At 32.1% G+C, this 27364-nt stretch overlaps 2 protein-coding genes across 4 annotated transcripts; one reads left to right on the top strand and one right to left on the bottom strand.

Moving 5' to 3' along the window:
• Positions 1–1048: 1048 nt before the first annotated feature.
• Positions 1049–11569, bottom strand: LOC134712308 (arginine and glutamate-rich protein 1-B-like). Its single transcript, XM_063573729.1, has 5 exons — positions 11328–11569; positions 7815–7928; positions 7147–7372; positions 4177–4260; positions 1049–3209 (listed from the first exon to the last, which is right to left on the bottom strand). Exons 1-5 carry the CDS (start codon positions 11486–11488, stop codon positions 3048–3050), a joined length of 747 nt encoding a protein of 248 aa, XP_063429799.1. The 5' UTR covers positions 11489–11569; the 3' UTR covers positions 1049–3047.
• Positions 11543–27355, top strand: LOC134712310 (uncharacterized). Of its 3 annotated transcripts, none has more exons than XM_063573731.1 (4): positions 11562–11635; positions 13156–13358; positions 22744–22863; positions 26056–27355. In XM_063573731.1, the coding sequence occupies exons 2-4, from the start codon at positions 13356–13358 to the stop codon at positions 26452–26454; spliced, it is 522 nt and encodes a 173-aa protein (XP_063429801.1). In that variant the 5' UTR covers positions 11562–11635; positions 13156–13355; the 3' UTR covers positions 26455–27355. The 3 variants fall into 3 exon arrangements, with proteins under 3 accessions (XP_063429803.1, XP_063429801.1, XP_063429802.1); XM_063573732.1 differs by having other exon boundaries at positions 11586–11635; positions 13247–13358; XM_063573733.1 differs by lacking the exon at positions 13156–13358 and having other exon boundaries at positions 11543–11635.
• The last annotated feature ends 9 nt before the right edge of the window (positions 27356–27364 follow it).

The raw sequence follows: 27364 nt of genomic DNA, 5'->3' as shown, positions 1-27364 counted from the left end.
CTTTGTACTTGTTTGGCTTTATAAATATTTTGATATGAGCGTCACTGATGAGTCTATTGTAGGCAAAACCCGCGTCTGGCGTACTAATTTATAATCCTGGTACCTTTGATAACTATGTATTGGGTATTGACGATTCACTTGTAAACTCAACATATACTCCAATGACACTAAGTAGGAAATTCTATATAATCATAGCTCTGTCCTATGATCCTTTTGAATTTCAACCAAAGATGAGAGCTGGATTTTCATCCATTTTTTGAATAACATAACTACCCAAGTGTCCTAACAGATAGCGTTATATTTGCTAGTTTGGCCTAGGTCTCCCCTGAAACCAGTCGTGCTTCAAACTTACAGTTGTTATACCTGTTCCAGAGGGAGTTTGAATCAGATTTGGATATTAAAAAAAAATCAAAAGAACTTTTAGAGTAAATAAATTCTAAGACCCTTTCGTCTTTCAATAGAATTAAAACCTTGGACTTTTCTACACTTTATTGTCACAAGTTTAAACCAAACACAAAGTAAAATTGAATGAGTTGGTCCTGCTTTCCTTCATAAAAAGAATGGCCTGAGTAAACAACTTTCTTGTCTTAGGTCGGGATAAATTGTACTTTGTGTAAAAAATTTACTCTGATTCAAACAAAAAAAACCTGACATTGATAGTATCAAGTTGCTTGATTTTTTGATTCACAACATGTATGTCACTCTTAGAGGACATTTTTAACAATATTGGGCTCTGCAAGGACACCAACTGTGCTCCTCTTATTGTCGACTTATTCTTCTTTTCATTGGATTCATAAAGGAGCTTCCTATGTAGATAGAAAAGAAGTTAGCCGTATCCCTTTACAGGGAAGTCCACTTGCGTTGATGTATAGATAAAATCAGCCATTGAAGTATATAAAACATAGTCAACATATTTGAATTGTGAAGTACCATATTCATAAGAAATGTATGCTTGTTTTGGGCACCTAATACTGATATTGAAAAAGTTTATGACACATCAGAAGAACGGCATTATATTATTTAGCTTTTAGGGCACAGAAAACAACTGTTTTCACGTTGTTACACTCTTTAATGTACCAACCAATACATTCATTCTTGTAAACATACATTAGGTATAAATATAACAATATATATATAACTTTGTTCATGGAACAAGTCTTGTAAAAAAATCCCTGGTAGTTTAATTTAAAAATTCCAACTTGACTTTAGTCATGGCAATAATAAGTTTCAAATTTTATATTCAAATTGTTGAACACGATTAAAAAATGAAATTCATCAGCAAAACTGAGCAAAAATTTATGTTTCTACACAACCTATCAGTAAGGTTTTGCCATAAAATTTCTATGTAAAGAACTTTATATATTGTGATAAATGGTTGTGTTCTGACACTGTAAACTATATAGAAAATTACCAGGTTGTGACAAAATAAGGTTTACCTAGATAGCCCTCTATTTGATGAAATACTCATTAGGCTAATTGCTAATTATTGATGCACCAATTCCAAAATTAAGTTAATAATACAAATATAGTCAACTGCTATGTCTATCAAATAATTCATATTCTTATTACTAGGTTATTTACCTAACTGTTGGCATCTGAAATGAGTGTATAAACTGCTAAAAAGAACTTGTAATTTGGTTTTACCTTGGACCTACAATAACCACAAACAATACAGATCCAGGTGACACTTAAGCTTTCAGATATCCCTGCCTTCAATTTTGTAAGATGTGGTCAAAACCCTTTCAACTATCCAGATACTACAACTTTATTTATTTTACTTTCAACGCAATTGATATGAATGTAATTTTAGCTTTCAGCATACGAAAGCAATCTTACTATATTAATATATAAAGTAGTCCATCATGTCCATGTGGCCTAAGCTATTATTTTTTAGAACTGAACAGTAGAGCAGAGTCCTAATTAAATTTGAAATGTGTGTTACTAAACTATATACTGGACAATTTGACATTTCTTGGATTGGATTTTTACAAGCAGTTGGGGAAACCTCATCTGATGACTTCCTTAATTCTGACTTAAATGCATGACAGATTTATAAATTTAACTGATTCCATCCAGCAGTGAATTTGATTGTAGAATTCTAACAAATACTAAAATGGTTTTCCTACTTCAATCTCAATAAGAAGAAATTTAAATATGGGATGTGCAAGAGGAAATTAAAAATTCAAAAGAGTGAAATAAATCTTACAACAAACATGTGGACAAAGGTACGTACTGAATACTTAAGACCTCACCACTGTTGATCCTGTGTACAAGAGAATATCTACCTGGTACTTACCTGTTTTATGTTAATTTTCTCAAGTCATGCCGCTTACCTGTAAAACCATACTTCATCCTTATTCAGTCTAAGTCAGCTAAGGTATTCAATAGTCTTGTCATTGTCAAATGTGTTAAATATCTTAAAATTACTATTACTGGGTGTTCTTGAGCAGTAATTCTGACTGCTTTATGTGTTATAAATGAGTCATTAAGAAATTCATTTCAGTCTTTACAAAAGTTACTGCTGTCTTTAAGGTATCCTAATTTTTGAATTGTTTATACTGTACAACAATATAATTCATAATATATAACATGTTATAAGTCACTCCAAAACAGACATAAAGAGTATTCATGATTCATTAATAAAATCAGTCTGAACTGGCGATTATGAGGGAATGAACATTCTTGGCTCTTGATACATTCTAAATGTTTAAAATCCATTAAAAAAATTACATATTAACAATTCTTGTCCTTCTCATGATGATCTTTGACAGACATTCCTTTCATCACTCACATACAATGAAACATAAAAAAAAAAATCAAAAGTCAAATGAAGAATAATTTTTTTATGAAAATTTATAAATTAAATGATAAAAATTCTTTCACATCCTTCCTATTTTCTCACACTCTCTCTCTATCTTCCCAATTCTTGAACACCATTTTCTATAAACAATCTGCACACAGAACTTCTTCACATCCTCCATCGGGTCAATCATTTATCACATGGCAGTAACAGCACACAGGATTTCAATGCTAAATTAAATTATATATTATTTCCCGCCTAGACTAAATGACAATTTTGGTCTAGCATTTTTCTTGTTGAGAATCACTTCTTGTTCAGATCTTTTTCTCTTCTGGTCTTCGTCTTCCATTCGTTGTTTTTGTTCTAACATTTTCCTCTGTTCTTCAACAAGTTTCAATTGTTCTTCAGCCTATTTATAAAAATATTCAAAGTATATATGTATAAGATCAGTCATATATAGACACTTTAATCATTTGGTAATCACTATTACCAATGTTATTTCAACTGATCGGGCAGAGCTAGGTTTTAATTTGCATAAGGACAGTCTATTTGAAGATGTGTGTGATGAGGATGATTGCCGTTATAATTATTACTGATTTCTAATCACCTATCAGTGTCATCAAAGGAATTTACAAAAGAATTACTGGACACTTCATTGATGAGTTTATCCTAATACACCTATCTATAGATGGACTGGTTTATTATGAGCGAACCGGTTAAACTCTGCCCAGTCAAGTGAAATAAATCGAGTAATAACCATAGTATAAAAAAAGTTACTGTTATCTGAAAATAACAAATTACACCATGTCTTATACCCTTGAATAAAGCATTCATATAAAAAGATTTAACAATACAATTGAAAATTTAATTGTTGAGCTTTGCAAAATAAATGAATTTGCTATTTAGTGTTGCATTTTGAGATTATATCAATTTAATATTTTAAAGTATAAAGTCTACTCATGGTAAAACCCATGAAATTCCATGTCATTTTTCTAAGAACCTAAATTGCTTTGTGTGACGAGGTTTTAGATTTATTGATCCTCAGCTCTGCAAAATTTTCATTGCATTTGTCTATGAAACTACATATACAAATAAGAGCTTTTGCAATTTGTTATCAGGCTTCATATAAACATGATTTGCTATGTGATCTGTTTTTAGAAGCACAATAACCCATATTCATGTATTTTGGAAAGTCCTTCATAAGGTGTAAAACATCATTGAAACAATATGGCAGCATCATTGTACAACAAATCAAAACATCCTTCCAATAAATATGATATATGAGAACTGTCAAAACACTTTAAGAGTTTTTATTTCAAAGTAAACAGATGACCTACCAGAAAAGACTATTAGTTTATACTACATGCACAACTTACAAGTTTCTTTTGTGCTTCTTCTATCTTTTTATTATTGTCTACCATAATTTTTTCAAGTTCTTTTCGTTTCAGCCTTTCTTCTTCCTACAAAAATATAAATCAATATGAATTTTTGTGTTAAACACTTGCAGAGCTGTAGTTTTTATGGATTAACTCTCTATAATAAAAAAATAACATTATTAGCAGATGAAAAACCCTACAGAAAAATATACATGTATGAAGTAGATGATCAACTTAAAATAAAATTCGATTTTTCTATCATGTAATCAATATTCAGATTATCATTTAAATAGATTTTTTTTCTTTTGAAAAGCAAATGTCTTACTATTTAGTGTATATAAAGCATATATTTGATGAAATTCTAAACAAACATTTAATACAAAGAACCAAACTTTATTGATGCCCATCAGACAACAATTCATAATGTTATACAAATATTTCACCATATTTTCCCTTGTTTATGTTGTTTGGATCATTTGATGGTAAAACTGAAATAAAACGTAATACATTATGTTAGTTGAAGCAGCATCAAACATTGATATTGTTGGACAATGTTTGATATTGCCTTCCACACACTTACGTTCTCCGTGGGATTTATTCACATTCTTCCGTTTCTTTTTGCTCTTCACTTTACCAAACATGGTCCCTTACCGTGTGACTTCCAAGTTTATCCAAACAACAATCATATGTACATTTTTTTTTAAATGTTTTTACATAAAAAGTACATATTCTTTTTCTTACACCAAAAAAAAGTCTCTCGTAGATCAAAAATATCATTATAAGAAGCACTTTTTGATAAAAATGTCATCTTTCATTTTCACTAGCAGAATTTTAATCACAGAAAATCATGGCATAGCCAATACCATATTTGAAAGTTGAAAGTTTTCTTTCCAACCTACATCAAAAGTCTGCATTCCCTACCTTCAATGGGCTTCCCATAAAACAAACATTGGTTTAATCAACTATCTATTAGACTTTGGTAAGAACATATGTATTTATACTATATATTTTAATTGCACAGGAGTAACATGTGGTTTTTACTGTTTAATGCACGATTCTCTAAAAAGGGTGTATATCATTAAGGATATCCAAGAACTAAATGTACATGTATGGGGATCAGAATGCTTTTCTATCCTACAAAAAATGAAGCCTGAATAAATATAGGAATTGCAGAATAAAATAAAAAGTTATTTCAGACACTACTCAGAGTGTTTATGAAACAAAATTATAAAAGAACTTGAAGTATTCAGTAAAATAAATTTATTATAAACACTATTGGCAGATTTTTGTTGTTGAAAAAACGGCAGTAATTCACAGAATTTGATGCCAACAGATTTTGACCTTTTAATTTACTTATCAATCATACATTGACATATTCACCATTTCCTTTCTCAATTTTATGGTCTGTTTATAAGTATTGTTTAAATGTTTTTAATTTAAAGGACCTAGGGATATACATGTACAGCAAAAACCACATCACAGTGAAAGATGGAAGAAAACATTTCAATACTTGCATATAGTTTTATCCAATATTTTCCTGAATTCTGTAAAAACAAACAGCTTTGACCTAAAACAAACTTCCAAAATGGGATTTCCATATAAATATTTTGTTCCATATTCATGTAATATAATTTTACAAACTTCCTGAAATAAATGATACATGTACACAAATGTCTATCTTCATGCAGTTTTGTTTTGGATTTATTTATAGTGTTCAGATGCCAAGAAATGTCAAATACTTGTATTGTTATCTCTCTATTCCACTCATACCTTGTTTTGTGCATTTCATATCCACTGACAAAATCTAAAGTCAGAGGTGCAAATCAAAAATACTTCTGAAAAATGCACAAAACAAGGTTTTTTACTTTCTTTTGCAATAATTTCTGATAAATCAATAAAAATAATTACTGAAATTGTGGAAGTTAACAATTATATTGCAGTTCAAAATATCTATCATTTCTTTAAAAAAAATCAACTCAGGAGTTATTTCTAAAGATGTTTATACAAATTGTTTTATCAAACAGACTTTATATATATTTTTTTTTTTAAAACTGCATAAAAACAATAAACTTGGCATCAGAATTATCACAGATCTTAACATTTGTTCATGGACTTTAATGCAGATTTGTTCATATATATCATGAAAGTGCAGAATTAATTGCTCTTGGGTTCCTATATGTGTATCGAAGGTATGGGCATGAAGTAGGCATAAACAAAATATTTGATGTCTAAATATAAATATCTTGATAAATAAATGTCATGCATTACAAATGTTGTAAATAGAAGAAAATAATTTCCCAAAATATTTACTTTTTGATAACAAAACATGAAAATTCTACAGGTTGTCAATTAGTTGGGATACCACATAACTTCAATAAAATTGTTCATTAAAAAACATCTTGACTTAAATTTTAGGGTTACATTTAACTAAATGGTATGTCTTATTTTATCCCTGTTTTTAATGTAATTGATTGTTTATCCAAGTTATATAACTTTTAACGCTTATTACATATACATTTAGAAGAAAGACCATGTCATGCACTATAAAGCAGCAATATTCAATAGCTGTTAAATGCAACTATTGGTGAGGAAATGGGCATAGAAAGCTTCTAATACAGGTTTTTCTAAATATTATTCAAATGGAATAGCTTTAAAGTTAGAACTGGTTACTTAAATTTAACATACTTTAATACTTTACAAATATTAAATAAAAAACACTAGAAAATTTTTCAGGGAAAAACGTATAATCAACAAATCTGCATTTCTTTCTTTAAATATTTAAGGACCAAGGCTTGCAGCATATCCTTTACAAATTAATCAAACTTAACCAAAGATAATTCTAACTTTTGTTTTAAAATAGTTTAGAGAAAATTTTGTATGTTTTAAGCGGTTTTAAAGGTAATGCTGCCCTCCCCCCACAACCAGGGTATATGGCAGCTGAAATATATATCCAATCAGGTTTACCCATACCTCCAACTTTCGTTGGTTTTCTATTTCTGTTTCTCTTTGTCGTTCCAATTCCTCCAACATTTGAGCCTCCATGATCCTTTTTGCCTCTTCGACCCTCCTCTTAACCTCAGCCTCGATTTCATCTTTACGTTTTTCTAACTCTTCTTCTACCCTTTTAGAGACCAATTCTTCAACTCTACGAGCTACTTCTTCCTCAATCAGTTTTTCTTCAAGTTCTTTTTGTTTCCTATAACAATTAACAGATATGTACATCATATATTAATTAGACAATTAAGAATACAGTAAAACTTGAAAATAAGGGGTTGACACACTAACACCTGCATGTACTCAGACATCGAGACAGGTCCAACTAGAACAGATATATATTTCTTTTAACTTGACATTAAAACTGGTGCATACATATGATAAAAATGATAACAAGAAAATATGACATTTCAAGTAGATATCTAGAACAATCATGACAATAAAACAGTAATATAAGCCTGATAATTAAGATAGAAAACCAGAAAAAAAATTGCATATATACTTAAAGGTGTAACCTATTCATAAAATTATTTAGGATTTTAGGTAAAAACATAAACATGAATCCTAATGATAATTACACATTAATCTGTTAAATGTTTTTTTTAAATAAAGATTTTATAATAAAAAAAAATGGTGAAACTAACTGTAATCTTTGTCTTTCTAATTCCAATTTCTTCTCTTCCTCTTCCCGTCTCTTGGCCCTTAATATCAGCTCATCATCACTGCTAGAACTACTTGATGACAAAGAACGTTTGGTTCTAAAATATAAAACAATTTTCAACTAAAATATATTGTTTTATTTGGTAGAGAACAGTAGGTGTCAATTGTTCTTCGAAAAATATACAGGGTGTTAGGGAAGAAATAAAGCTTTATGTCATTTTAAGAAAGTTTCATGGTGTGTTACTATAGCAACAGGAACTTCGAAATGTGTAGCAGTTTTTATATGTTGAATATATATAAATATCTGGGGTTTTCATTTTTCATTTGTGTTTATTTTCTTTATTCTTTATTTTGTCATTAAATGTATATATCATTCAGAATTAATAATACAATGTACATGATGTAATAAGAATTGTAATAAATTGTTTGTAATTAATTTATACTGCTCTCTTAGCGAGTCCTTGATTGACTTAAAAATATTGTATTGTATTGTATTTAGATGCCAGGAGAAGTCTGCATGCATTTGATGATATGGAAGGAATTGAAAAGTTTTTGTGTTTGGTAGTTATTACAATGACCTACATGATGAAGGTACTGCAACAAAAAGGTGTGAAATCTTTTTTTCTTTTTAGTCTGTCTGTATGTTACATTTTTGAAGGCTGATTATGGTTCTAAAAATTGGTTTTGCACAGCTACCCACAACCAATTTTATAATAAATTGTCATATGATCAGGAATGAAACGTGAAAGGTACACTGAAGTTTTTATTAACACATATTTATTTTTTCATATAATTATATTCTTTTAATGTGCAATAATAATTTTTATGTATCTTTCCGTTACATTCCCAATTATGTGACAGTTTATTTTAAAATAGGTTATGCCCGGGTATGTGTAGCCTACGAAGGTCAATTTGGCTACACATCATGCACATACATGTACAGCATGTGAGTATGTGCAGACATCAATACTCTGAATGACTGAATAACACTGTTAATATCCAAGTAACACTTGTAATGACTGAATAACTCTTGAAATTTTAATATAAACACATATTGGTGTCAGGTGACTTTTAAACATTGATTATTAATTTATAGTTTATTAAATAATATCGATGTATTTTAAAACTTGGAAATAATAAACATGATAAACAGAAAGCAGATAAGTTCATAAAAAAGCATTTAAAATTTAGTGTGGTGACCACAGAAATCGAAATGGTACACACTTAATTTAAAACCATAAAAAATGATCTTTATAAACTTATCTGCTTGCTGTATTAAATCATTTTTAAGTTATTACAAAATACATTGATAATACAATATTTTTTAATAATATGACATGTATGAGGAAGAAGTCCCGGATTACAGTAGGAAAATAAAAAAAATAATCCTGGGAAAATTTTCATTGTACTAATAAACCAAAAATTGTTCAAATTTTGTTGTTGCTTTTTTTAATTTGGGTTTGCGCAGAACACAGAAATCTACTTCCTTCCTCCGGTCTCTTTCTTGTGAGACTTTGAATAGTCTAGTAAAATGTAGGAACTCAAGGAACACAATCATGACAATACCAATATTTTATTTTTAATAATTCTTTGTCTTTGATATGGTTTAACATTACCTGATGCATTGCATTTCTTTGTTTACATTGAACATGACGTCATAACTTAAATAATGTCACAAGTAAAATCCCTTCTGTTACAACAGAACCAAAATCGTTACAGTATTTAATTTCCATTTCTTTTTTATACATTCATATGTATTTGTAAGTTAAAAAAAAATATTCATACAAACTTTGTTCCCATTCACAAGCAATGCCTGCCTTAAATTAATGTTTAGTCACCAATATGTGCTAATAAGTAATATTAAAATTTCAAAGACAAAGTGTTATTCGGTCATATGTGTTACCCTTGCAGACACTGACAATAAAAGTTGCCTCCCCCCCTAGGCCTAGTCCAAATAGTTTTGATGTCTTGAAACACTGTTATATTTTATTTATTTTTCTTAGGGGACGACCATTTGATTTTCTGGGGGGGGCCAGGAGGATTGGTTTTTGATCGGTTATTTATTTTTGTGAACTGGGAGGACAGATTATTCATTTTCTGCACTATTGAAGCAAGATTTTTCATTTTCATTAAAGCAAGGGACTGATTATTCATTTTCACAACTTTATTTATGATTTTCGAAAACATACAAATTTTAAAATATTTGTTAATTATGAATAATACATGTATAGTCAAGTTATTGTGTACCATTTAATCAAAATTAATCATTATCCCTTGCAGAAATTTTAAGATTTAAGATTTTATTCATAACCTCAGACACATACTTGTGTACAAGAGGACAATATATACAAACATATTAAGATAATACATAGCGCAACAGGACAAACGAAACACAAATACATAGTATATCGTCGCTGTTATGCAAAAACCTCGTATCTAAGCTTTTCATAATTTTACACCAGGCAATAAAAACTGATTTTTTTTTATCGATTATTTAGAATTAAATATTTATGTTCCAATGTATGCAAAAATATCGTATCTTCTAACCAATCAATTACCAAGGCGAGCAAAAATTTCTGCACCTATATTGTATTTTCAAAGCTTTTCATTATTTCTAAGCTATACATATTATATTAGACAAAAAATTGACAAAACTGTACCTGTTATAATCTCAGCTGCTAGTGCCATCTTTTTTTTCTTTTGAGATATGATATTTTCGCACAACAAAATGTCTCACCAATCCGACTACACTTTTTTCGTCACTTGTCAGAATTCGGGTTAATGTTTGGTTAGAAGATCAGATATTTTCGCATTCAGTGGAACATACATATTTAATTCTTAATAATCGATAAAAAGATTTCCGCAAAAAATTGAGATACGAGGTTTTTGCATAACAGCGACGATATATAAAAGACAATTGGTATAATTAGATTAAGTATTTTATACTTTTCTTCACGAAATGAATAATTTATATTCCCAACCAATATGAATATACATGTATTATATACATACATAGTATCAAAGTTTGATTTTACCTAGCCTCTTTCAAAAGTATATTGTAAAAGATAAGTTGCCAAGCGGAGCGAGGCAAAAATTTTTTTGAAGGGTTTTTGAACCGCTGAATGCCCAAGAAGCTAAAGACCTGCTAAGTTATTTATTTTCAATACATTGCAAGTCAGGTAATTTATTTTCAAACTACCAAAGAACAAACCATTTATTTTTGTGATTATCAAGGCTGAGTTATTTATTTTCAAAATCCTCCTGCCCCCCCCCCCCCCCCCCCCCCCCCCCCAGAATATCAAATGGTCGTCCCCTTAGCCTTTCAAAACGTCATCATTATTTGGACTATCAGTCCCCCCCCCACCATTTATTTACTTTTGGAACAGCCCTTAGGCTAGCATACCATGGCTATTTATGTGCAGACATACTCGGATGCTATTTTCGACGAATTTGTGCTATGCAAGTCTGTCATATTTGTTTTAAAACCCCACATTTACCGTTCGTGTCTTCGTTTTCTATCTCGTGATCTAGAGCGATGATTTCTGTATGCTCGAGATCTTGAACTAGACCTTGAACGCTTCTTCTTGTGCTTGCTTCTGTGCTTTTGTCTAGTTATGCTTTCTGCACGACTTCTACTTCGGCTTCTTGATCTAGGCATGTCGATATATAATTTATTTTAACTTATGGTAATCATCGTCTTTGTAGCCACAATGGCGGACTCGTGTATGTATGTTGCAGTGACGTCACTTCCTTCACACTTGAAACGAAAACAGAACTCAGCTCACTGAAGAAGTGTGCATCCACGGTAAAGCATGCTTAGTTCTCTTGAAATTTATATGTTTTAGGCCTATTGCATTGTTTTTTTTATTGTCAAATCAGAAAAATATAGGTCATAACGAAAATGCAAAAAGTTATGTCCCCTGTCGCTTAATCCATCTAAATACCCAAAGCATGACTAAAATTCAAACAACACAGGAATGATCCCGCGGTGATTTTCAGTCATCATTCCGGTTATTTTTTTTACCAGAACGTTTTAAAAGAGCCTTGTATTTTCAATTTAAATATTTAATCATTCAGTGGAGAAATGCCTTACCACACTCAATGCAGTGGTAGAATCTATGATCAATGCAAATCCCAAAGTGCCGGATAGTTCAACATTTAATATGTAAATACACTCATCATAGATACCAGGACTCAATTTAGTATACGCCTGACGCGCGTTTCGCCTTCAAAAGACTCATCAATGACGCTCGAATCGAAAAAAATTAAAAAGGCCAAAGCCCAAATAAAGTACGTTGTTGAAGAGCATTGAGGACCAAAATTCCTAAAAGTTTTGGCCAAATACATATAAGGTATTAAATTAAATTCACTTGCTGGAGATATATGAAAATACCAAAAGCAGAGGATATATATGTATGTCTTTGCTGCAACAATGTTAAAATGTTCATCCCATAAATATGTTAGAGATAACCTCATTAAAAAAATATTTATTGTTCTATTGAACAACATTGAATTATATAAGAAGAATTTTTATTAATCTAATTATATACGTCCCTGATCTAACCAGGAACTCATAAAGGGTATCATTTTAAAACACAATATGATTGGAAAAAGTAAAACAGAAAACTAATATTATACTATAACGTTATGGACAGGATCAGAGCCTAACACAACATATATATATATATATATATATATAACTAGCTTCTTCTTCCAGTAAGCGACGACCGTCAACTGGTTGACTATCCTGTCACATTTATGGAGTGCGCGCATGCATACATTTTTTAATTTAAAAAAAACAAAAAAAAACAAGGTGGAATGTATATAGAGGTGCAAATAAAAACACGTCAATTTAATTTTAAACATGTTGAAAGAATCAGGAATCGGGACAGAGACCTTACAGTTGGGCAAGGTGTTCCACTCTCTAATTATTGTTCTAGGAAAGAAAAACTCCTTCCGAACTGTTGTTTTGCATGATCATGATGATGGAATTCTGAATGCTTTTTCGTTGTTATTCCTGGAAGGACGTTCATTTTGGTATCATTTTATTTGATGTATCATAGTTGTTATTAAGCTTATATGTATTATTATCAGTCTGCTCTGTTTTCTTCGTTCTTGTAGTGTAGTCCATTCTAGATGTTCAATCATGTCACTTACAGATGAAGTGTTGTGGTATCTGTTATAGTAATTAACATACCTTGCTGCCCTTCTTTGGACCATTTCCAACCTATAAAATATCATTTAGTTGCTACGGGTCCTATACTGAACTAGCATATTCCAATGTTGGTCTGACGAGGGACACATAATATGCTTTTTCTTTTATAGACTTGTTGGAGATGTTTAAGTTCCTTTTAAAGAAACTGGTGGTATTGTTTGCTTTGGAGCAGATGTTGCTAATGTGTTGAACCCATTTTAGATCTGATGCAATGGTACATCTCATGTATTTTGCTGCTGTGACATGTTCAAGGCACAGTATAGCCATATGTAGTGTGTAACTGTATTTAGCTGGTGTTCGCTTTTTGGAGATGGTAAGTACGTTACATTTATCAGGATGGAACTTCATGAGTCATTTCGTGTCCCATTCAGCTAGTTTGTCAAGGTCCTTAGAAAGTTTGCTGAATCTGTATCGGATGAAATTGTGACATACGCAATTGTGTCATCAGCAAACAGTCGTACAGTTGATTGGATCCCCTGAGGCATGTCATTTATATAGATAGAACAGGAAAAGACTTGGTCCCAGGACAGATACTGGGGGTACGCCGGACTTCACAGTTATTCAGGTTGATCTTCTCCCTCCACCACTACAGTAACTGATTGTGTTCTATCATTGAGGAAGTTCTTTATCAACTCATTTGTTTTACCTGTTATCCCATAATGATTTAGTTTGTGGATGAGAAGGCTATGACTAACTTTGTCAAATGCCTTTGAAAATATAAAAAAAAGATGTGCCCGGTATGATTGCCAACGAGACAACTATCCAAAAGAGACAAAAATGACACAGACATTTACAACTATAGGTCACCGTACGGCCTTCAAAAATGACCAAAGCCCATACCACATTGTCAGCTATAAAAGGCACCGCTATAGAAGGCGATATGACAATGTAAAACAATTCAAACGCGAAAAACTAACGGCCTGATTTGTATAAAAAATTAACGGAAAACAAAAATGTGACACAAAAACAAACGACAACCACTGAATTACAGGCTCCCGACTTGGGAAAGTCACTTACATAAAATAATGTGGCGGGGTTAAACATGTTAGCGGGATCCCAACCCTATTCCTAACCTACGACATTGCTATAACAGTACAAAATAAGAACAAACTATAAAAAATAGTTGAATAAGGCTTAACTCTTCAGATGGACAAAAATACAAGTGGACGTGGCCGGGTACTTGTACATCCCGACAACAAAAGATACTAGGAACAGATCTGAGAGTACTCGCTGTTATCTGACAGCTAGTTCAAAGACACTAACAACTAATAAAAAAATCATGCATCTAAGACTAAACTATCAACCCGTACACACCCAACATCCAATGGATTTAGTGTACAGACGTCATAAACAGTCAGAGATAAACATGACCATGTGCAAATGTCAATGCCAATTTACAGTTATCGACAGACTGTCGATCCATTATGAATATAACATACCAGTAATATTTAGTTTGCTTTTAATTTACTGATAACAAAATCAATATTTATACCAATAAACACAATATTCAATGATCTTATTACAGTGTTGAATTGGTAACCTTTTAGAATAAGTTTATTTAAAGGAGAGATAAGTTGACAAGGATCATTTCTAAATTTCCGGGCACGGTTAACAACATTTCCGTAAAAATGAGGATGTGTTATCCCATTTGAAATAAGTTTTCTACAGCTACAACCAAACTTCAAAACAAAATCTTTATATCTATGGAAAAATTTAGTAAAGGTTTTAAGTAATTCACGGTAACCAATATTCCTGGTTTAATAATTTCCCAGAAATACATAGATTGCGTTCGTTAAAATAAAAAAAAAGTCACAACAGACACGGGCATAGCGAACGAGCTGTGAAATATAAACACCGTAAGATGGTGCCAAAGGATCATCACCATTTAAAAAATGGAAAATTAGCTATAGGGAACGAAAAATCGTCCATTTTGTCGTATCAATCAATCATTTTTTTTTTCTTGACTGGACTGTTAAAATATATATCAGGTAAGGAGCGAGAGATTCCTTCTGTTCTATCTCATCATTGAAAGTTATTCGGCTATATATGTGCCGAACTCAGATCGACGTCCAATACGATGCAAAATTGTTTGATCGGGACAGAATGAGATACTTAGACACTGTAAAATTAGAAATTCTGAACGGGAGCAGGATTGTGAGTTGCAACAATATCGCACAAGTGTTTTAAGAGTTCCTATTCCAATCAAACAGTTTGCGGAGAGATTGTTTTTTCGAATCCTTATCTAGAACAACTTTCATTATACTCAATGATGAGTAAGAAAGCAGGAAGGAATATCTCGCTCCTTATCTACTAAAATTTAGCCGGAAATGGGGAATATTTCAAAGAGACAACAACCCGACCATAGAAAAAAACAACAGCAGAAGGTCACCAACAGCTCTTCAATGTAGCGAGAAATTCCCGCACCCGGAGGCGTCCTTCAGCTGATCCCTAATATATTTTAACAGTCCAGCCAAGAGAAAAACGAACAAATTTAACTCCAAACTAAATGTTAAGCAACACAAAAACAATATTTTAATTCTATTGATTGATTGTCGGTGTTTTAACGTTCCTGGGTAGCAATACCACAGTTATAGTAGTTTAGTTTCGCATTATGGCCATGGGAATTTTTTTTAATATGAAATTTTTTGTACAATAAAATAGATTTTTCGATAGTTGAAGAATAATATCGCCTTCTTATTGGGTTTATATTTAACATTTAGATTGCTTTTAGCATATTTTATAGGCCATTTTGTTGGACAGTCCGTATTTTCCTATCCGTAGGCCTACCGCCCATAGGTCTAGAAAGTGTTGTAGTGTTTTTCAACATAGATTATACGCTCACTTTTTCAATTCAATTTCATAGAAAAACGAGCAGAAATGGATATGATTTTAAATGACCTCTTGATAGATATATGTCTATGGTTTCAGAAAAGTATCGCTCTAATTGATTAAAATGTTCCTTTTGCCCAATTTTTATTAGACTTTTGTGTCATGTTCACCCCCCTTTTCCAATATTTTGTATCAATGAATGCAGATTGTTGCCATGGTTACACCTAAAAGAGATTATATTTCACCATTATAACTTTGGAAATCAAATCTATAAGTGTCAATTTTAAGTTGTGTTCCTTACTGAGCACTGTCACAATATATTTTACTGTTACACCACTGTCCAAGTTAGGGGGAGGGTTGGGATCTCGCTAACATGTGTAACCCCGCCTAGTTCTCTATGTTTGTGACTGTCCCAAGTCAGGAGCCTGTAATTCAGGGGTTGTCATTTATTTATGTGTTACATATTTGTTTTTCGTTAATTTTTTGTACATAAATCAGGCCGTTAGTTTGCTCATTGTTGAAGGCCGTACGGTGGCCTATAGTTGTTAAAAATTTCGATGTCATTTTGGTCCCTTTTGGAGAGTTGCCTCATTGACAATCATACCACATCTTTTTTTATATTCTGAGTCTCTATCGTGAAAATAAGCTCAATTTATATTAGATAAGACTGCAGAAGATAAATGATTATATAGTTTAATGCTGCTACAGAAAAAAAAGTACCAAAGCGGTCTCATAAAGAATTTTTCTCACTCAATATATAAAACGCAATTTTATTTCTTCATACAAGTATAAAATAAAATCTCAGTTTAAGCAATATTTTTTAATAACGTAGCTCTTCATGCAGTACATATTTTTTTTTTTTTGTTGATGTCTTTCTTTATAATTTATTCGACCGAACGCCTCAATTTCCTGAATTTTGGCATTCGGGTCCTTATGAACCTTTTTTTATTAACTATATTGTTGGCCGTTAGTCAGAAACCTCATTATTGGGGACGCGAGTGCGGGAGTTTCTCGCTACATTGAAGATCAATTGGTGGCCTTCGGCGTTGTCTTTTCTATGGTCAGGTTGTTGTCGCTTGACACATTCCCCATTTCCTTTCTCTATTTGATTATCTGTCATTATAGTGTCAATTACTTTCCGTTATAAAGATGATGTTCTTTCACTAAATAATTCAAAATTTGGTGACTATGTGGAACGCATCTATCCCATCAAACTAGAGATAAAGGATACTACAGATACAGTTAAGTCGGCCTCATATCTTGACTCACATCTAGAAATTGACAATGAAGGTCGGTTGAAAACAAAACTTTACGACAAAAGAGGTGATTTCAGCTTTCCAATTGTGAACTTTCTGTTTCTGAGTAGCAACATTCCAGCAGCATCTGCATACCGGGTATATATCTTCTAATTGATACGATATTCCCGTGCTTGCATTTCCTATCATGATTTTCTTGATAGAGGGTTGCTGCTCACAAGGAAGCTTTTTAACCAAGAGTTCCAAATGGTGAAGTTGAAATCAGCCTTCGTAAATTTTACGGACGCCATCACGAGTTGGTTGACCGTTATGGAATAACCGTTTCACAAATGATATCGGATATGTTCCTTACATCGTAACTACAATCCCCTTCCCTTTCATGAGTGTGACTTACCGAATTAGACTATTTACCGGATTTATTATCATATGAGCAACACGACGGGTGCCACATGTAGAGCAGGATCTGCTTACCTGAGATCACCCCTAGTTTTCGGTGGGGTTCGTGTTGTTTATTCTTTATTTTTCTATGTTGTGTCATGTGTACTATTGTTTGTCTGTTTGTCTTTTTCATATTTAGCCATGGCGTTGTCAGTTTATTTTAGATTTATAAGTTTGACTGTCCTTTTGGTATCTTTTGTCCCTCTTTTGTGAAATCTTCGTGAATACTTTTTGAAATAAATGCTTTTCATGTTAACATTTGAGCAATCAATTCAAAACTTGACATACATGGGCATATTGTATATGTCTGTTTTGTATATGTCTTTTATGGAAAGCTGTTTGTTCTTTTGGTTTTAATGTATCTATGTTACTATCTCATTTATGTAGACCAAACATTACAACTTGTAGTTTGAAACGAATCCTTTATTGTCTGCAGACAGTTGTAATGGTTTATCTGTGGCATTTGTTTTGACTAGACATATTCCTGTTCCGACTATGATAATGAATTTGTAGCAGTAATTGTCTAGTTAATATATAAGCATTAATGTTTATTTTATTCAAAAACTCTAACTTAAAAATCGCTTTAATCAATTTTATTTGTCAGTAGAAAATATACATCCAAATAACTCGCCTATGTTAAATAAAACATGCATAGATATACAAAAGTAAGCAATATTTACGTATCTGAACGTGTCTGCCTTATGTTCACATCGGATTAAAATGTACAAGAAAATAGCATGGAAAGTTGAAATTAGTTTAAAAAATACAAACATAAAGACAGTGAAGAAAAACAAATAAAATTTCTGAAATACAAAAATTGTCGAGACAAGTAAAATACTCAGATAAACCAGTAATGGAAATGCAATAGCAATATCAAAGCGAAACATCCGGGATACTAGCAATACATAAAAAATATCTGTTAATAATCCAATAAAGATCCGAGTTAAAAATACCCCGTCCATTCGATGATCATCTGTTGAAATGCCAACAACAGAGCACAACATATCCATAGTAATATCAGTACATGTACACTGTCCAGACTGTCTTTTGTTATCATCCGACATTTCCATATTAATCTTCAGTGTTCAAACTTTGTTAATCACACAGAAAAATGTCACCTGCAGAAAACTTATCCTCAAAGGATATCCAAATCTCCGCGAACAACTTTTGCCAAACAATAATAATACTCGATTGCTAGGGTTTTTGAATTGAACTGTTTCAAAAGGCAAGGCTCGCTCTCATGCAATGACAGTTAAATTGTTAAAGTCATATCGCCGCTACTGTTATACGTCTAATACACATGAAGTATGAACCCAGCTAACCTTACATCCATGAATATTTGACAAGTCAATCAGTTAAATCAAGTATATATATGCATGTTTAGTGTTATTTCAATAAACAGTATAATGTTTACGATTATCGTGACCACACGTATCATTTAAATACCTAAAAGGTAAATAAAAGATTCCGTTTGATATCGCCAAACCCGATCACAGCTGATTAAATCAATAGTTAAAAGTTTTAAACACTTGAATATTTCAATGATTGATACGTTCACTAAGGGAAAATCAATTATGTGTAAACTATTTCATGACCGTTGTTGTCTGTTTTACAATAGTAACAGCGATTTAAAATCATTGTTATACGTAAACCACGGGTGTCATTCGGTTTATCGAGAGAAATGAGCGTGAAAGAATATCTAAAGGCGGTCAAGTATTGAGCGACGATCGTGAAATCTCTGGTAACGGATCGTGAAAGACATTTAATGGAAATTCTAGGTCAGAATCTTTAAAAATATTGCTTAATTTTCAAAACGCGGAACAAATCCGAATAAAAAAATATGTCTGTCAAAATGGTTTAACTTCCCCAACATAACTGTGAAATAAGAAAGAGAAAATATGCAGCACTTTATGAAAAAACACAAAAGGCGCAATGCATGTATATGCAATTAATTACCAATAACACGGTCTTTGTTACCATCATGGTCATGTTTCAGTTCATCGTGATATATTTGAAATGTAATCTTTGGTGTATCTGTTAGTACAGTAACATTAAGGTATGTTCTCCTCTTAAAAGCATTAATTTGTATATGAAAACCTTGAATTTGTTGAATATCCATCAAACTTGATCGTGAAAGATCAGGCAACGCATTATTTTGATCGTGAAAGATAATGCGTGACTAGACTTATTACTAGTAATCAGAAATCAGTATTTCTTTTACCATTTGATAAACCTGAAACTGGTTGAAGCCTCTTAACTATTTTGATAAGGATGAACATTAAAGCTTTTTTTTTTATTCAACGCTTTATCTCGAAAGTTAAAAAACAACAACTAAAACATCTCTAGATAAGTTTGAAAGATTCAGCTTTGAGAATCGGTCAAGTGCAATTCATGCAGACTGACACTATTTACTAATAGCCAATAATATGGATATGCAACGTTTAAACCAAAATGATATCCATCAAACAAAAAAATTACAACAAAACAACATCTTTCATGAGTAATTTGAGAATGAACGATACATTGTAACCAACATTTTGTGCAACAGTACTTTCTTAAGTTCTGTATGTACAACGCAGATGTGGATTGATTTAACTATATACTGCAGACTAAAAGTACCTAATCGAAAATGCTGTAATGTCTTGTCTGCTTTACTTATGATAGTTAATGTTATGGAACGTCTATAATATAAGGGGTTTTACTAGAAGTGTCAAATGCGCTTAATGCGCTTAATGTATTTTTGTCCATCTGATGAATTAAGCCTTTTCAATTGATTTTTATAGTTCGTTCTTATATTGTACTGTTATACCACTGTCCCAGGTAAGGGGAGGGTTAGGATCCCAATAACGTGTCTAACCCCACCACATTATTAATGTATGTGCCTGTCCAAAGCCAGGAGCCTGTTATTCAGTGGTTGTTGTTTGTTTATGTGTTACATATTTGGTATTCGTTCATTTTTTTTTATACAAATAAGGCCGCTAGTTTTCTCGTTTTAATTGTTTTACATTGTCACTATGGGGGCCTGTTATAGCTGACTATGCGGTATGGGCTTTTCTCATTGTTGAAGGCCGTACGGTGACCTATAGTTGTTAATGTATGTGTCACTTTGGTCTCTTGTGGATAATTGTCTCTTTTGCAATCATACCACATTTTTTTTAAAATTATGATTGTCAATGGTTAATAAAAAAAGTGCAAGGTCAGATGAACCATGACATACCGATCTCTACAAATATCCCGTAGGCCGTAGACCAAATAAATGTGTTCCGATCCTTACAGTGCCTTAGAAACTGACAAATATAAAAGTTATGCTGGACAATTAATTCGAAACATAAGGTCAAAAGTATTTGAACCCTGACCGACAGCCAGACATAGACATCTTTCTATCATTCAATATATCAAGTACAATTGACGGCATTATGGTCATTAATGAAACATGCAAACAGACATGTACACCATACACGAAATACCATGGCGCTATATCATACAGGTATATATCCAAAGGCTAGACAACATAAAACGAGCATTGCCGAATGATGCATGACAATGGGTTCAATGTCAGTTGAAACCTTGCAGATGTCAAAATATACACCTCACAATCATAACAACAGACACTTATCCTAAAGCTTAACGAATCCGCGATACGGACTTGACCACAAAAATGAATCTTCATCCATGAAATAAGGCAAATTCGGGTTCAGGTGAATCCTGTCTGACGGACATGTAGTTTATAAGATCCAATATACCAAATGTGGATATCCTATAACTCGTGATAAGTGAGTACTTCACATGACAATAAAAAGCTTCATCCTACAATCATCCAACTATTTTACATTTCATTTTCTGAAAATATTTATACTTTGAAAAGCTTAAACCTATTGAGATTGTTGACCTATATAGCTTTTCTCAATACCAATAACAAATATTAACTACGATATAATTGAAGAAAACTTTGAACGTCTTCGTAGCATCAGATCTTTCACGATCCTTTTCACGATCTTCAAAAAAACGGTACATGATCTTTCACGATCCAAAAGATCCATTTTGGTGTAAATAGTTCTTTATCTTCCAAGTTTCATATTTGTTTATACAAAATAACTATAAAAATCATTTGATTAATTCAAATAGAATGCCCTTATTCGTATTAAAGTAGGTTTTCTAGTCGAATTTGTGAAAAAATCATGTTTGTTTACATTTTTTATGTCATTGAAATGTCGAGAAGTAATCTGCCTTTTGTTGTTTTGTAATAACTATGAACTTTTAAAACTGGATATTCTGACATACTGATCATAATGTTGAACCATTTTGACAGACAGTTTTATTTTGTCGTAAATTTGTCTGTGTAATTAATTTAATTAGAATATGTATTGACCTTTCATATGTCTTCTCGATTAAATGTCTTTCACGATCCGTTACCAGAACTTTCACGATCGTCGCACAATACTTGACCGCCGTTAGATATTCTTTCACGCTCATTTCTCTCGATAAACCGAATGACACCCGTGTTAACTCTACTAAATAGAGACAATATGCTGACATTGCAGGTCCCCTAAAGTACTCACGCTGTGCAAGCTCTTGTAAGCATTTAAAGAGCGTACATTGTAGTTTTAATTCGTTTTTTTTTTATTTGTCAATCATCGCATAGCAATAGCATGTAGTCTTATTAATCATCAGAAAGTCTCTCTCCACTTTATTATTCACCCAAAATTGACGATCTAATCTGAAGCAGTTTTTTTTTTAACGTTTAACCTATGAGAAGAGAACATACGAGATCCTGACTTGGACATGCATAGTCGTATTACGTGACAGGGGTTAATTCGTCCACAAAAGCCGACTGACTATAAGTATGTAGCTTACATGTATAAAGAAATCACCGATTTATTTTTACTGAAACTGTCTTTTTTCGCCAATGAAGGAAGGCTAGACAACCCGTAATCAGTCTTAGATTTGAAAACAAAATGTGCAACTTTAAACATAATATGCGTTGTTAAGATGTAAAAGTTTAGATAAGATATAATTTATAAGTGTAAAATACATTCAATGTAATTACATTACTTCTGAGTACATGAAATAACACAAATTAACAATGAACGATACACGTGAATTGTCAGTCTTATATTGCAAGAGTCTGAAAAGTTACAAATTATTTCAAACGAAATTGAATTAATAATTTTACAGATTCATCATATGAACATGGCGAAACTAGAAAACAGGATTTCTTCGATTGAAGAAATAAAAGCTGGTATATTGGCTCTAGTTCAGAAGAGAGGACCAACGAAAACATGCTGTCCAAGTGAGGTAATATTATTTTTAGCGAAACCCTAATTACAAGAGTAGGATAGCAAACAACTAATGGACCTTTTTATATATCAGCTATGCCTTTATGTGATTCTTTTTGTTCAATCATTAATGAAAGTGGTAGAATGAAATAATAATTATAATTCGATTTTAGCAGCCAATTTGGTTTAATTTTGTCAAAATAAACTAAGAAACCTCGCTGTTGAATATTTCACTTGCAAGTGAATAATTTGACCTCTTTGAAGACGTATTCAATCATGTGACCTCAAATTGTGCACCTTTGTTGAATTACGCACGACATGTATTCAGCTATTTAAAGTAAAGAACAGAATGTAAACATTTAAAGTAAAACCCATATTTTGACTATTTTATTTATTAAGTCTGTTTAGTTCACGCATCATTGTAAACATAACGGAATTTAATAAGACTGTCAACAAAGTTAGAAGTTAAGCGCTATAAAACCAGGTTTAAGCCACATTTGAAAATGCCTGTACCAAGTTAGGGATATGACAGTTCTTGTCCATCGTTTCTGATGTGTTTTTTGTAATTTGATTTTGCCATGTAATTAGGCACTTTCCGATTTGATTTTCCTGAGTTCAGTATTTTTGTGATTTTACTTTTTAGTTATTTGATTCGATGCATAAACCAAAATATTAGTCTTATACAGATAAAAACGATGATAATCACACTTTTTAACATACAGTAAAAATTCAAACAGATAGGATCTAGAAAAATTAAATTGCACGTAGTCGCTATCTGTTTATATTTATCTGTTTGAATTAGAAATCGTCTAAACCAAAAACAAACCATACTAAATGAGGATACATATTATAGAGTTCATGCATTGCTAATTGTTTATTTTAGACTTTTTTGTAATTTGGATACAAATGTACATTTTAGTATGTTATAAATCAAATACTAGAACTTTAGGCAAATCGGTGAACAAGAATTTCACAGCTTGAGCCCCTTTAAAGGGAAAAGTCAACAAATAAAGTAATTGATGGACATCGTTTGTTAAAGTGGATAGTGCGGGTCAGACTGAATGTTTTATATATTTGTGACAGCATCTAAGAAATGCGACTCGAATAGCCCTAATATGGTCATAACCAATTGTACACAGTAATGTTAAAAAGCAAATTCTTCAGTAACATTTAAGGATTATGTATATATGTAGTTTTAATTATGAAATATTTTTAAAAAGGTAAATTAATTTGCATTTTTAATGTTATTTAATAAAATACTTCCAGACAAGTTTACGATGCTGAATAACTTAATTAACATCCCCGTAGGAAACCATTATAGGGAAACATCTATAATAAAAGAGAGGAAAGAATTCATTTTTACAAAAAGGAAAAAAAAAAAAACACAACAAGAATAAAAAAAAGTATTATTCACCAATGCCTACACAAAACACAAGAGTTTGAGTAAACAGAACCTTCAAAAAATCTAAAACAAACCTAGGTGCACTGGAAGGGTCTTAAGTTCCTGCTTGAATGATGACACCCGCTAAGTTGCTCCTGTTAGAAGACATTTACGAGTTACTATATATATACCTAAGTGATTACGCTTGAAACATTAGCTGATAGATTTATGTCTCTGATCTGACTATTCATCTCCAATTTATACATTCTTATCCAAAATTATCTCATTTGTTGTAAAGTTCTCGTCTCAGTCGACTCATTGTCAATTTCTACACGTAATCCTTTGTCCCGATTTGAAGTCAATTTACTATATAAATTAACTGGTATCCTTTATATCTTGTTCTATGGAATATATCGAATCCACATAGTAACATGAATGAGAACTAATCAACAAGAGGATACTATCTATCAGGGAAATGTGAATAAACCAGGATTAAATTATGATATACGCCAGACGCGCGTTTCGTCAACAAAAGACTCATCAGTGACGCTCGAATCCAAAAGAGTTAAAAAGGCCAAATAAAGTAAGAAGTGGAAGAGCATTGAGGACCAAAATTCATAAAAGTCTTGCCAAATACAGCTAAGGTAATCTATGCCTGAGGTAGAAAAGCCTTAGTATTTAAAAAATCAAAAGTTAGACGATATACTAGTACTTTATTCTCCCCATTCTTCATGAGAATCATGTATGAAGTTTCCGCAAATGATTAAATGAACAATTTTGCAAGAAGAGAGGACAAAGTTGTTTTCAACATTTCTGTCGATTGTCTGTTAAAACACGTCGAATAAATGTATCAAATACTAGTATGAGGTCTATAAAAATAAGCAACTCGATAATGACTGTTTTCTTTCAATGTGTCTGCAAGATTTATAAAAAAGAAGATATATTTATACTTGTTTGAATGATAGAAGAGTAAATTGCACAAGCAGAAAAAAAAAATGAGAGTGTCACTTAGTAATGTTTGGCTTTGAGCGTTCATGATGAAGGTAAATCCAGAAAAGCGCTTCGGACGCAATAAATTATAAAACGTGTTGTTTTCCATTTTTTAGTAAACTGTTAATCCTATTGATAATTTCTTGACACCAACATGAACATAGAACATTTCATATTCATATGTCGATATGTTCAAATAATAATACAAACGTGTTGCCTAATATTCATATGATTTAGACATAATCTTTCAATCAGTTTAATTCAAGTCTGGAGCTGGCATGTCAGTTAACTGCTAGTAGTCTGTTGTTAAGTATGTATTATTGTAATTTTGTTTATTTTCTTTGGTTACATCTTCTGACAGCAGACTCGGACTCTTCTTGAACTGGATTTTAATGTACGTATTGTTATGCGTTTACTTTTTTACATTGACTACGGGAGGGTTAAAATCTCATAAACATGTTTAACCCCGCCGCAATTATGCGCCTTTCTCAAGTCAGGAGCCTCTGTCCTTTGTTAGTATTGTTTTATTCTTAATTTTTGTTTCTTGTGTACCATTTGGAGTTTAGTAGGGCGTTCATTATCACCGAACTAGTATATATATATGTGTTAAGAGGCCACCTGAAGGACGCCTCCGGGTGCGGGAATTTCTTACTACATTGAAGACCTGTTGGTGACCTTCTGCTATTGTCTGTTCTATGGTCGGGTTGTTGTCTCTTGTCACATTCCCCATTTCCATTCTAAATTTTATTTGGTGTTTATTAAAGGGGTAAAAATGTTAGAAATATGTTAAAGTCGTCTTTTTTGAAGTACTATGATAATCATAGATTTATTTTTGTGCAGGTTGCTAGAAAACTGTCACCAAATAATTGGAGAAGTTTAATGGAATGTGTTCGGGATGCTGCGAGAGAACTTCAACAGAATGAATTAATTGATATTTGCCAAAAGGGTATTCCAGTTATTACAAAGACGTGGACTGGTCCAATACGACTGAGGCTTAGAACAAAAGCTGGAATCAGTTTACCAGATATGAAGCCAGACATAGGCGAGCAAAGTGATCGATGCTTAGATGGAGATGTAGATAGTCAGCCATCACAAAAGGACATTCAATCCAGTCAAGCGACATGTTCTGTAGAATACGGGGCTGATAACGAGCAATGCCAAACCAGAAATTTAACACATGCAATAAATAGAAAACGAAAATATAACACACGGTCAAAAGATCTGACAAATAAAAAATAATATACTGGTATTTGTTTGATAGTGAAATGATACAATATATAAGATTCTTCAAAGTTTGTTTAAAGTCTAGTGACATCATATACTTTTGTATTCGTTGCAAGATATTGGCGAACGTCAGACAAAAGGAACAGTTACCTCTTTAATAAGTTAAAAATTGGGAGGAAAAAAACGTGCAGTCATAGTCATACCTATTTTCAATCCAAATTGTACAAGACTAAAATAAACATTCATGATACTATGCACACACAATTTATATTTGTCAGTATCGTTTTGGTGAAGTTTTCATATGAACAACACCCATCCCTTTAAGCTCATATAAATCGAAGAAAGATATGATCATGTCTCGTTACTTTTAGTCGATGTCTGTTATCATTTTCTTCTTCAATAGACCTTACAAAATAACAATACAGTCAATTCAAACAAACATTGCAGAATTCAACTTTAAGTTAAACTGTTTAAAAGTTTCGGTATTGCAGCAACATGAATGCCTTGGCCTTTACAATAAACCATAGTTTGAACATAGAAAGTGGGCGATAAGAACACAGCAAAAAATGCGATAATTTATACCTAGATTGTAGACTGCTACGATCTCTGGACCAAATACCCCGTGGAGTCCGCCTGGCTGTTTTAGATGTATAAATACACAGCCTCGCCAAAAATGACACGTGATTCCAAGTAGTATCAAAGGGCATACATAAAACAGATGAGTAGGTATAAATATATATCCATTGACACCCTGTTTTTCGGCATAACAAAAACAAATGAATTCATTGAGAATCTGAGATAATCTTTGGTTTCCTTTTCTGCCAATATTTATTTGATAAAGTGAGCAACATCAATTAAAAAAGTCGCAACAATCATGATTTAAGATGAAAGAATATAAGAAAGTGTAGTTAAAGATATCCCGTAC

The sequence above is a fragment of the Mytilus trossulus genome, chromosome 3 (assembly GCF_036588685.1).
Source record: "Mytilus trossulus isolate FHL-02 chromosome 3, PNRI_Mtr1.1.1.hap1, whole genome shotgun sequence".
In the NCBI taxonomy this organism is placed as follows: domain Eukaryota; kingdom Metazoa; phylum Mollusca; class Bivalvia; order Mytilida; family Mytilidae; genus Mytilus; species Mytilus trossulus.
Note: the sequence above shows the minus strand (reverse complement) of the source record. Positions and strands in the feature narration are given on the sequence as shown.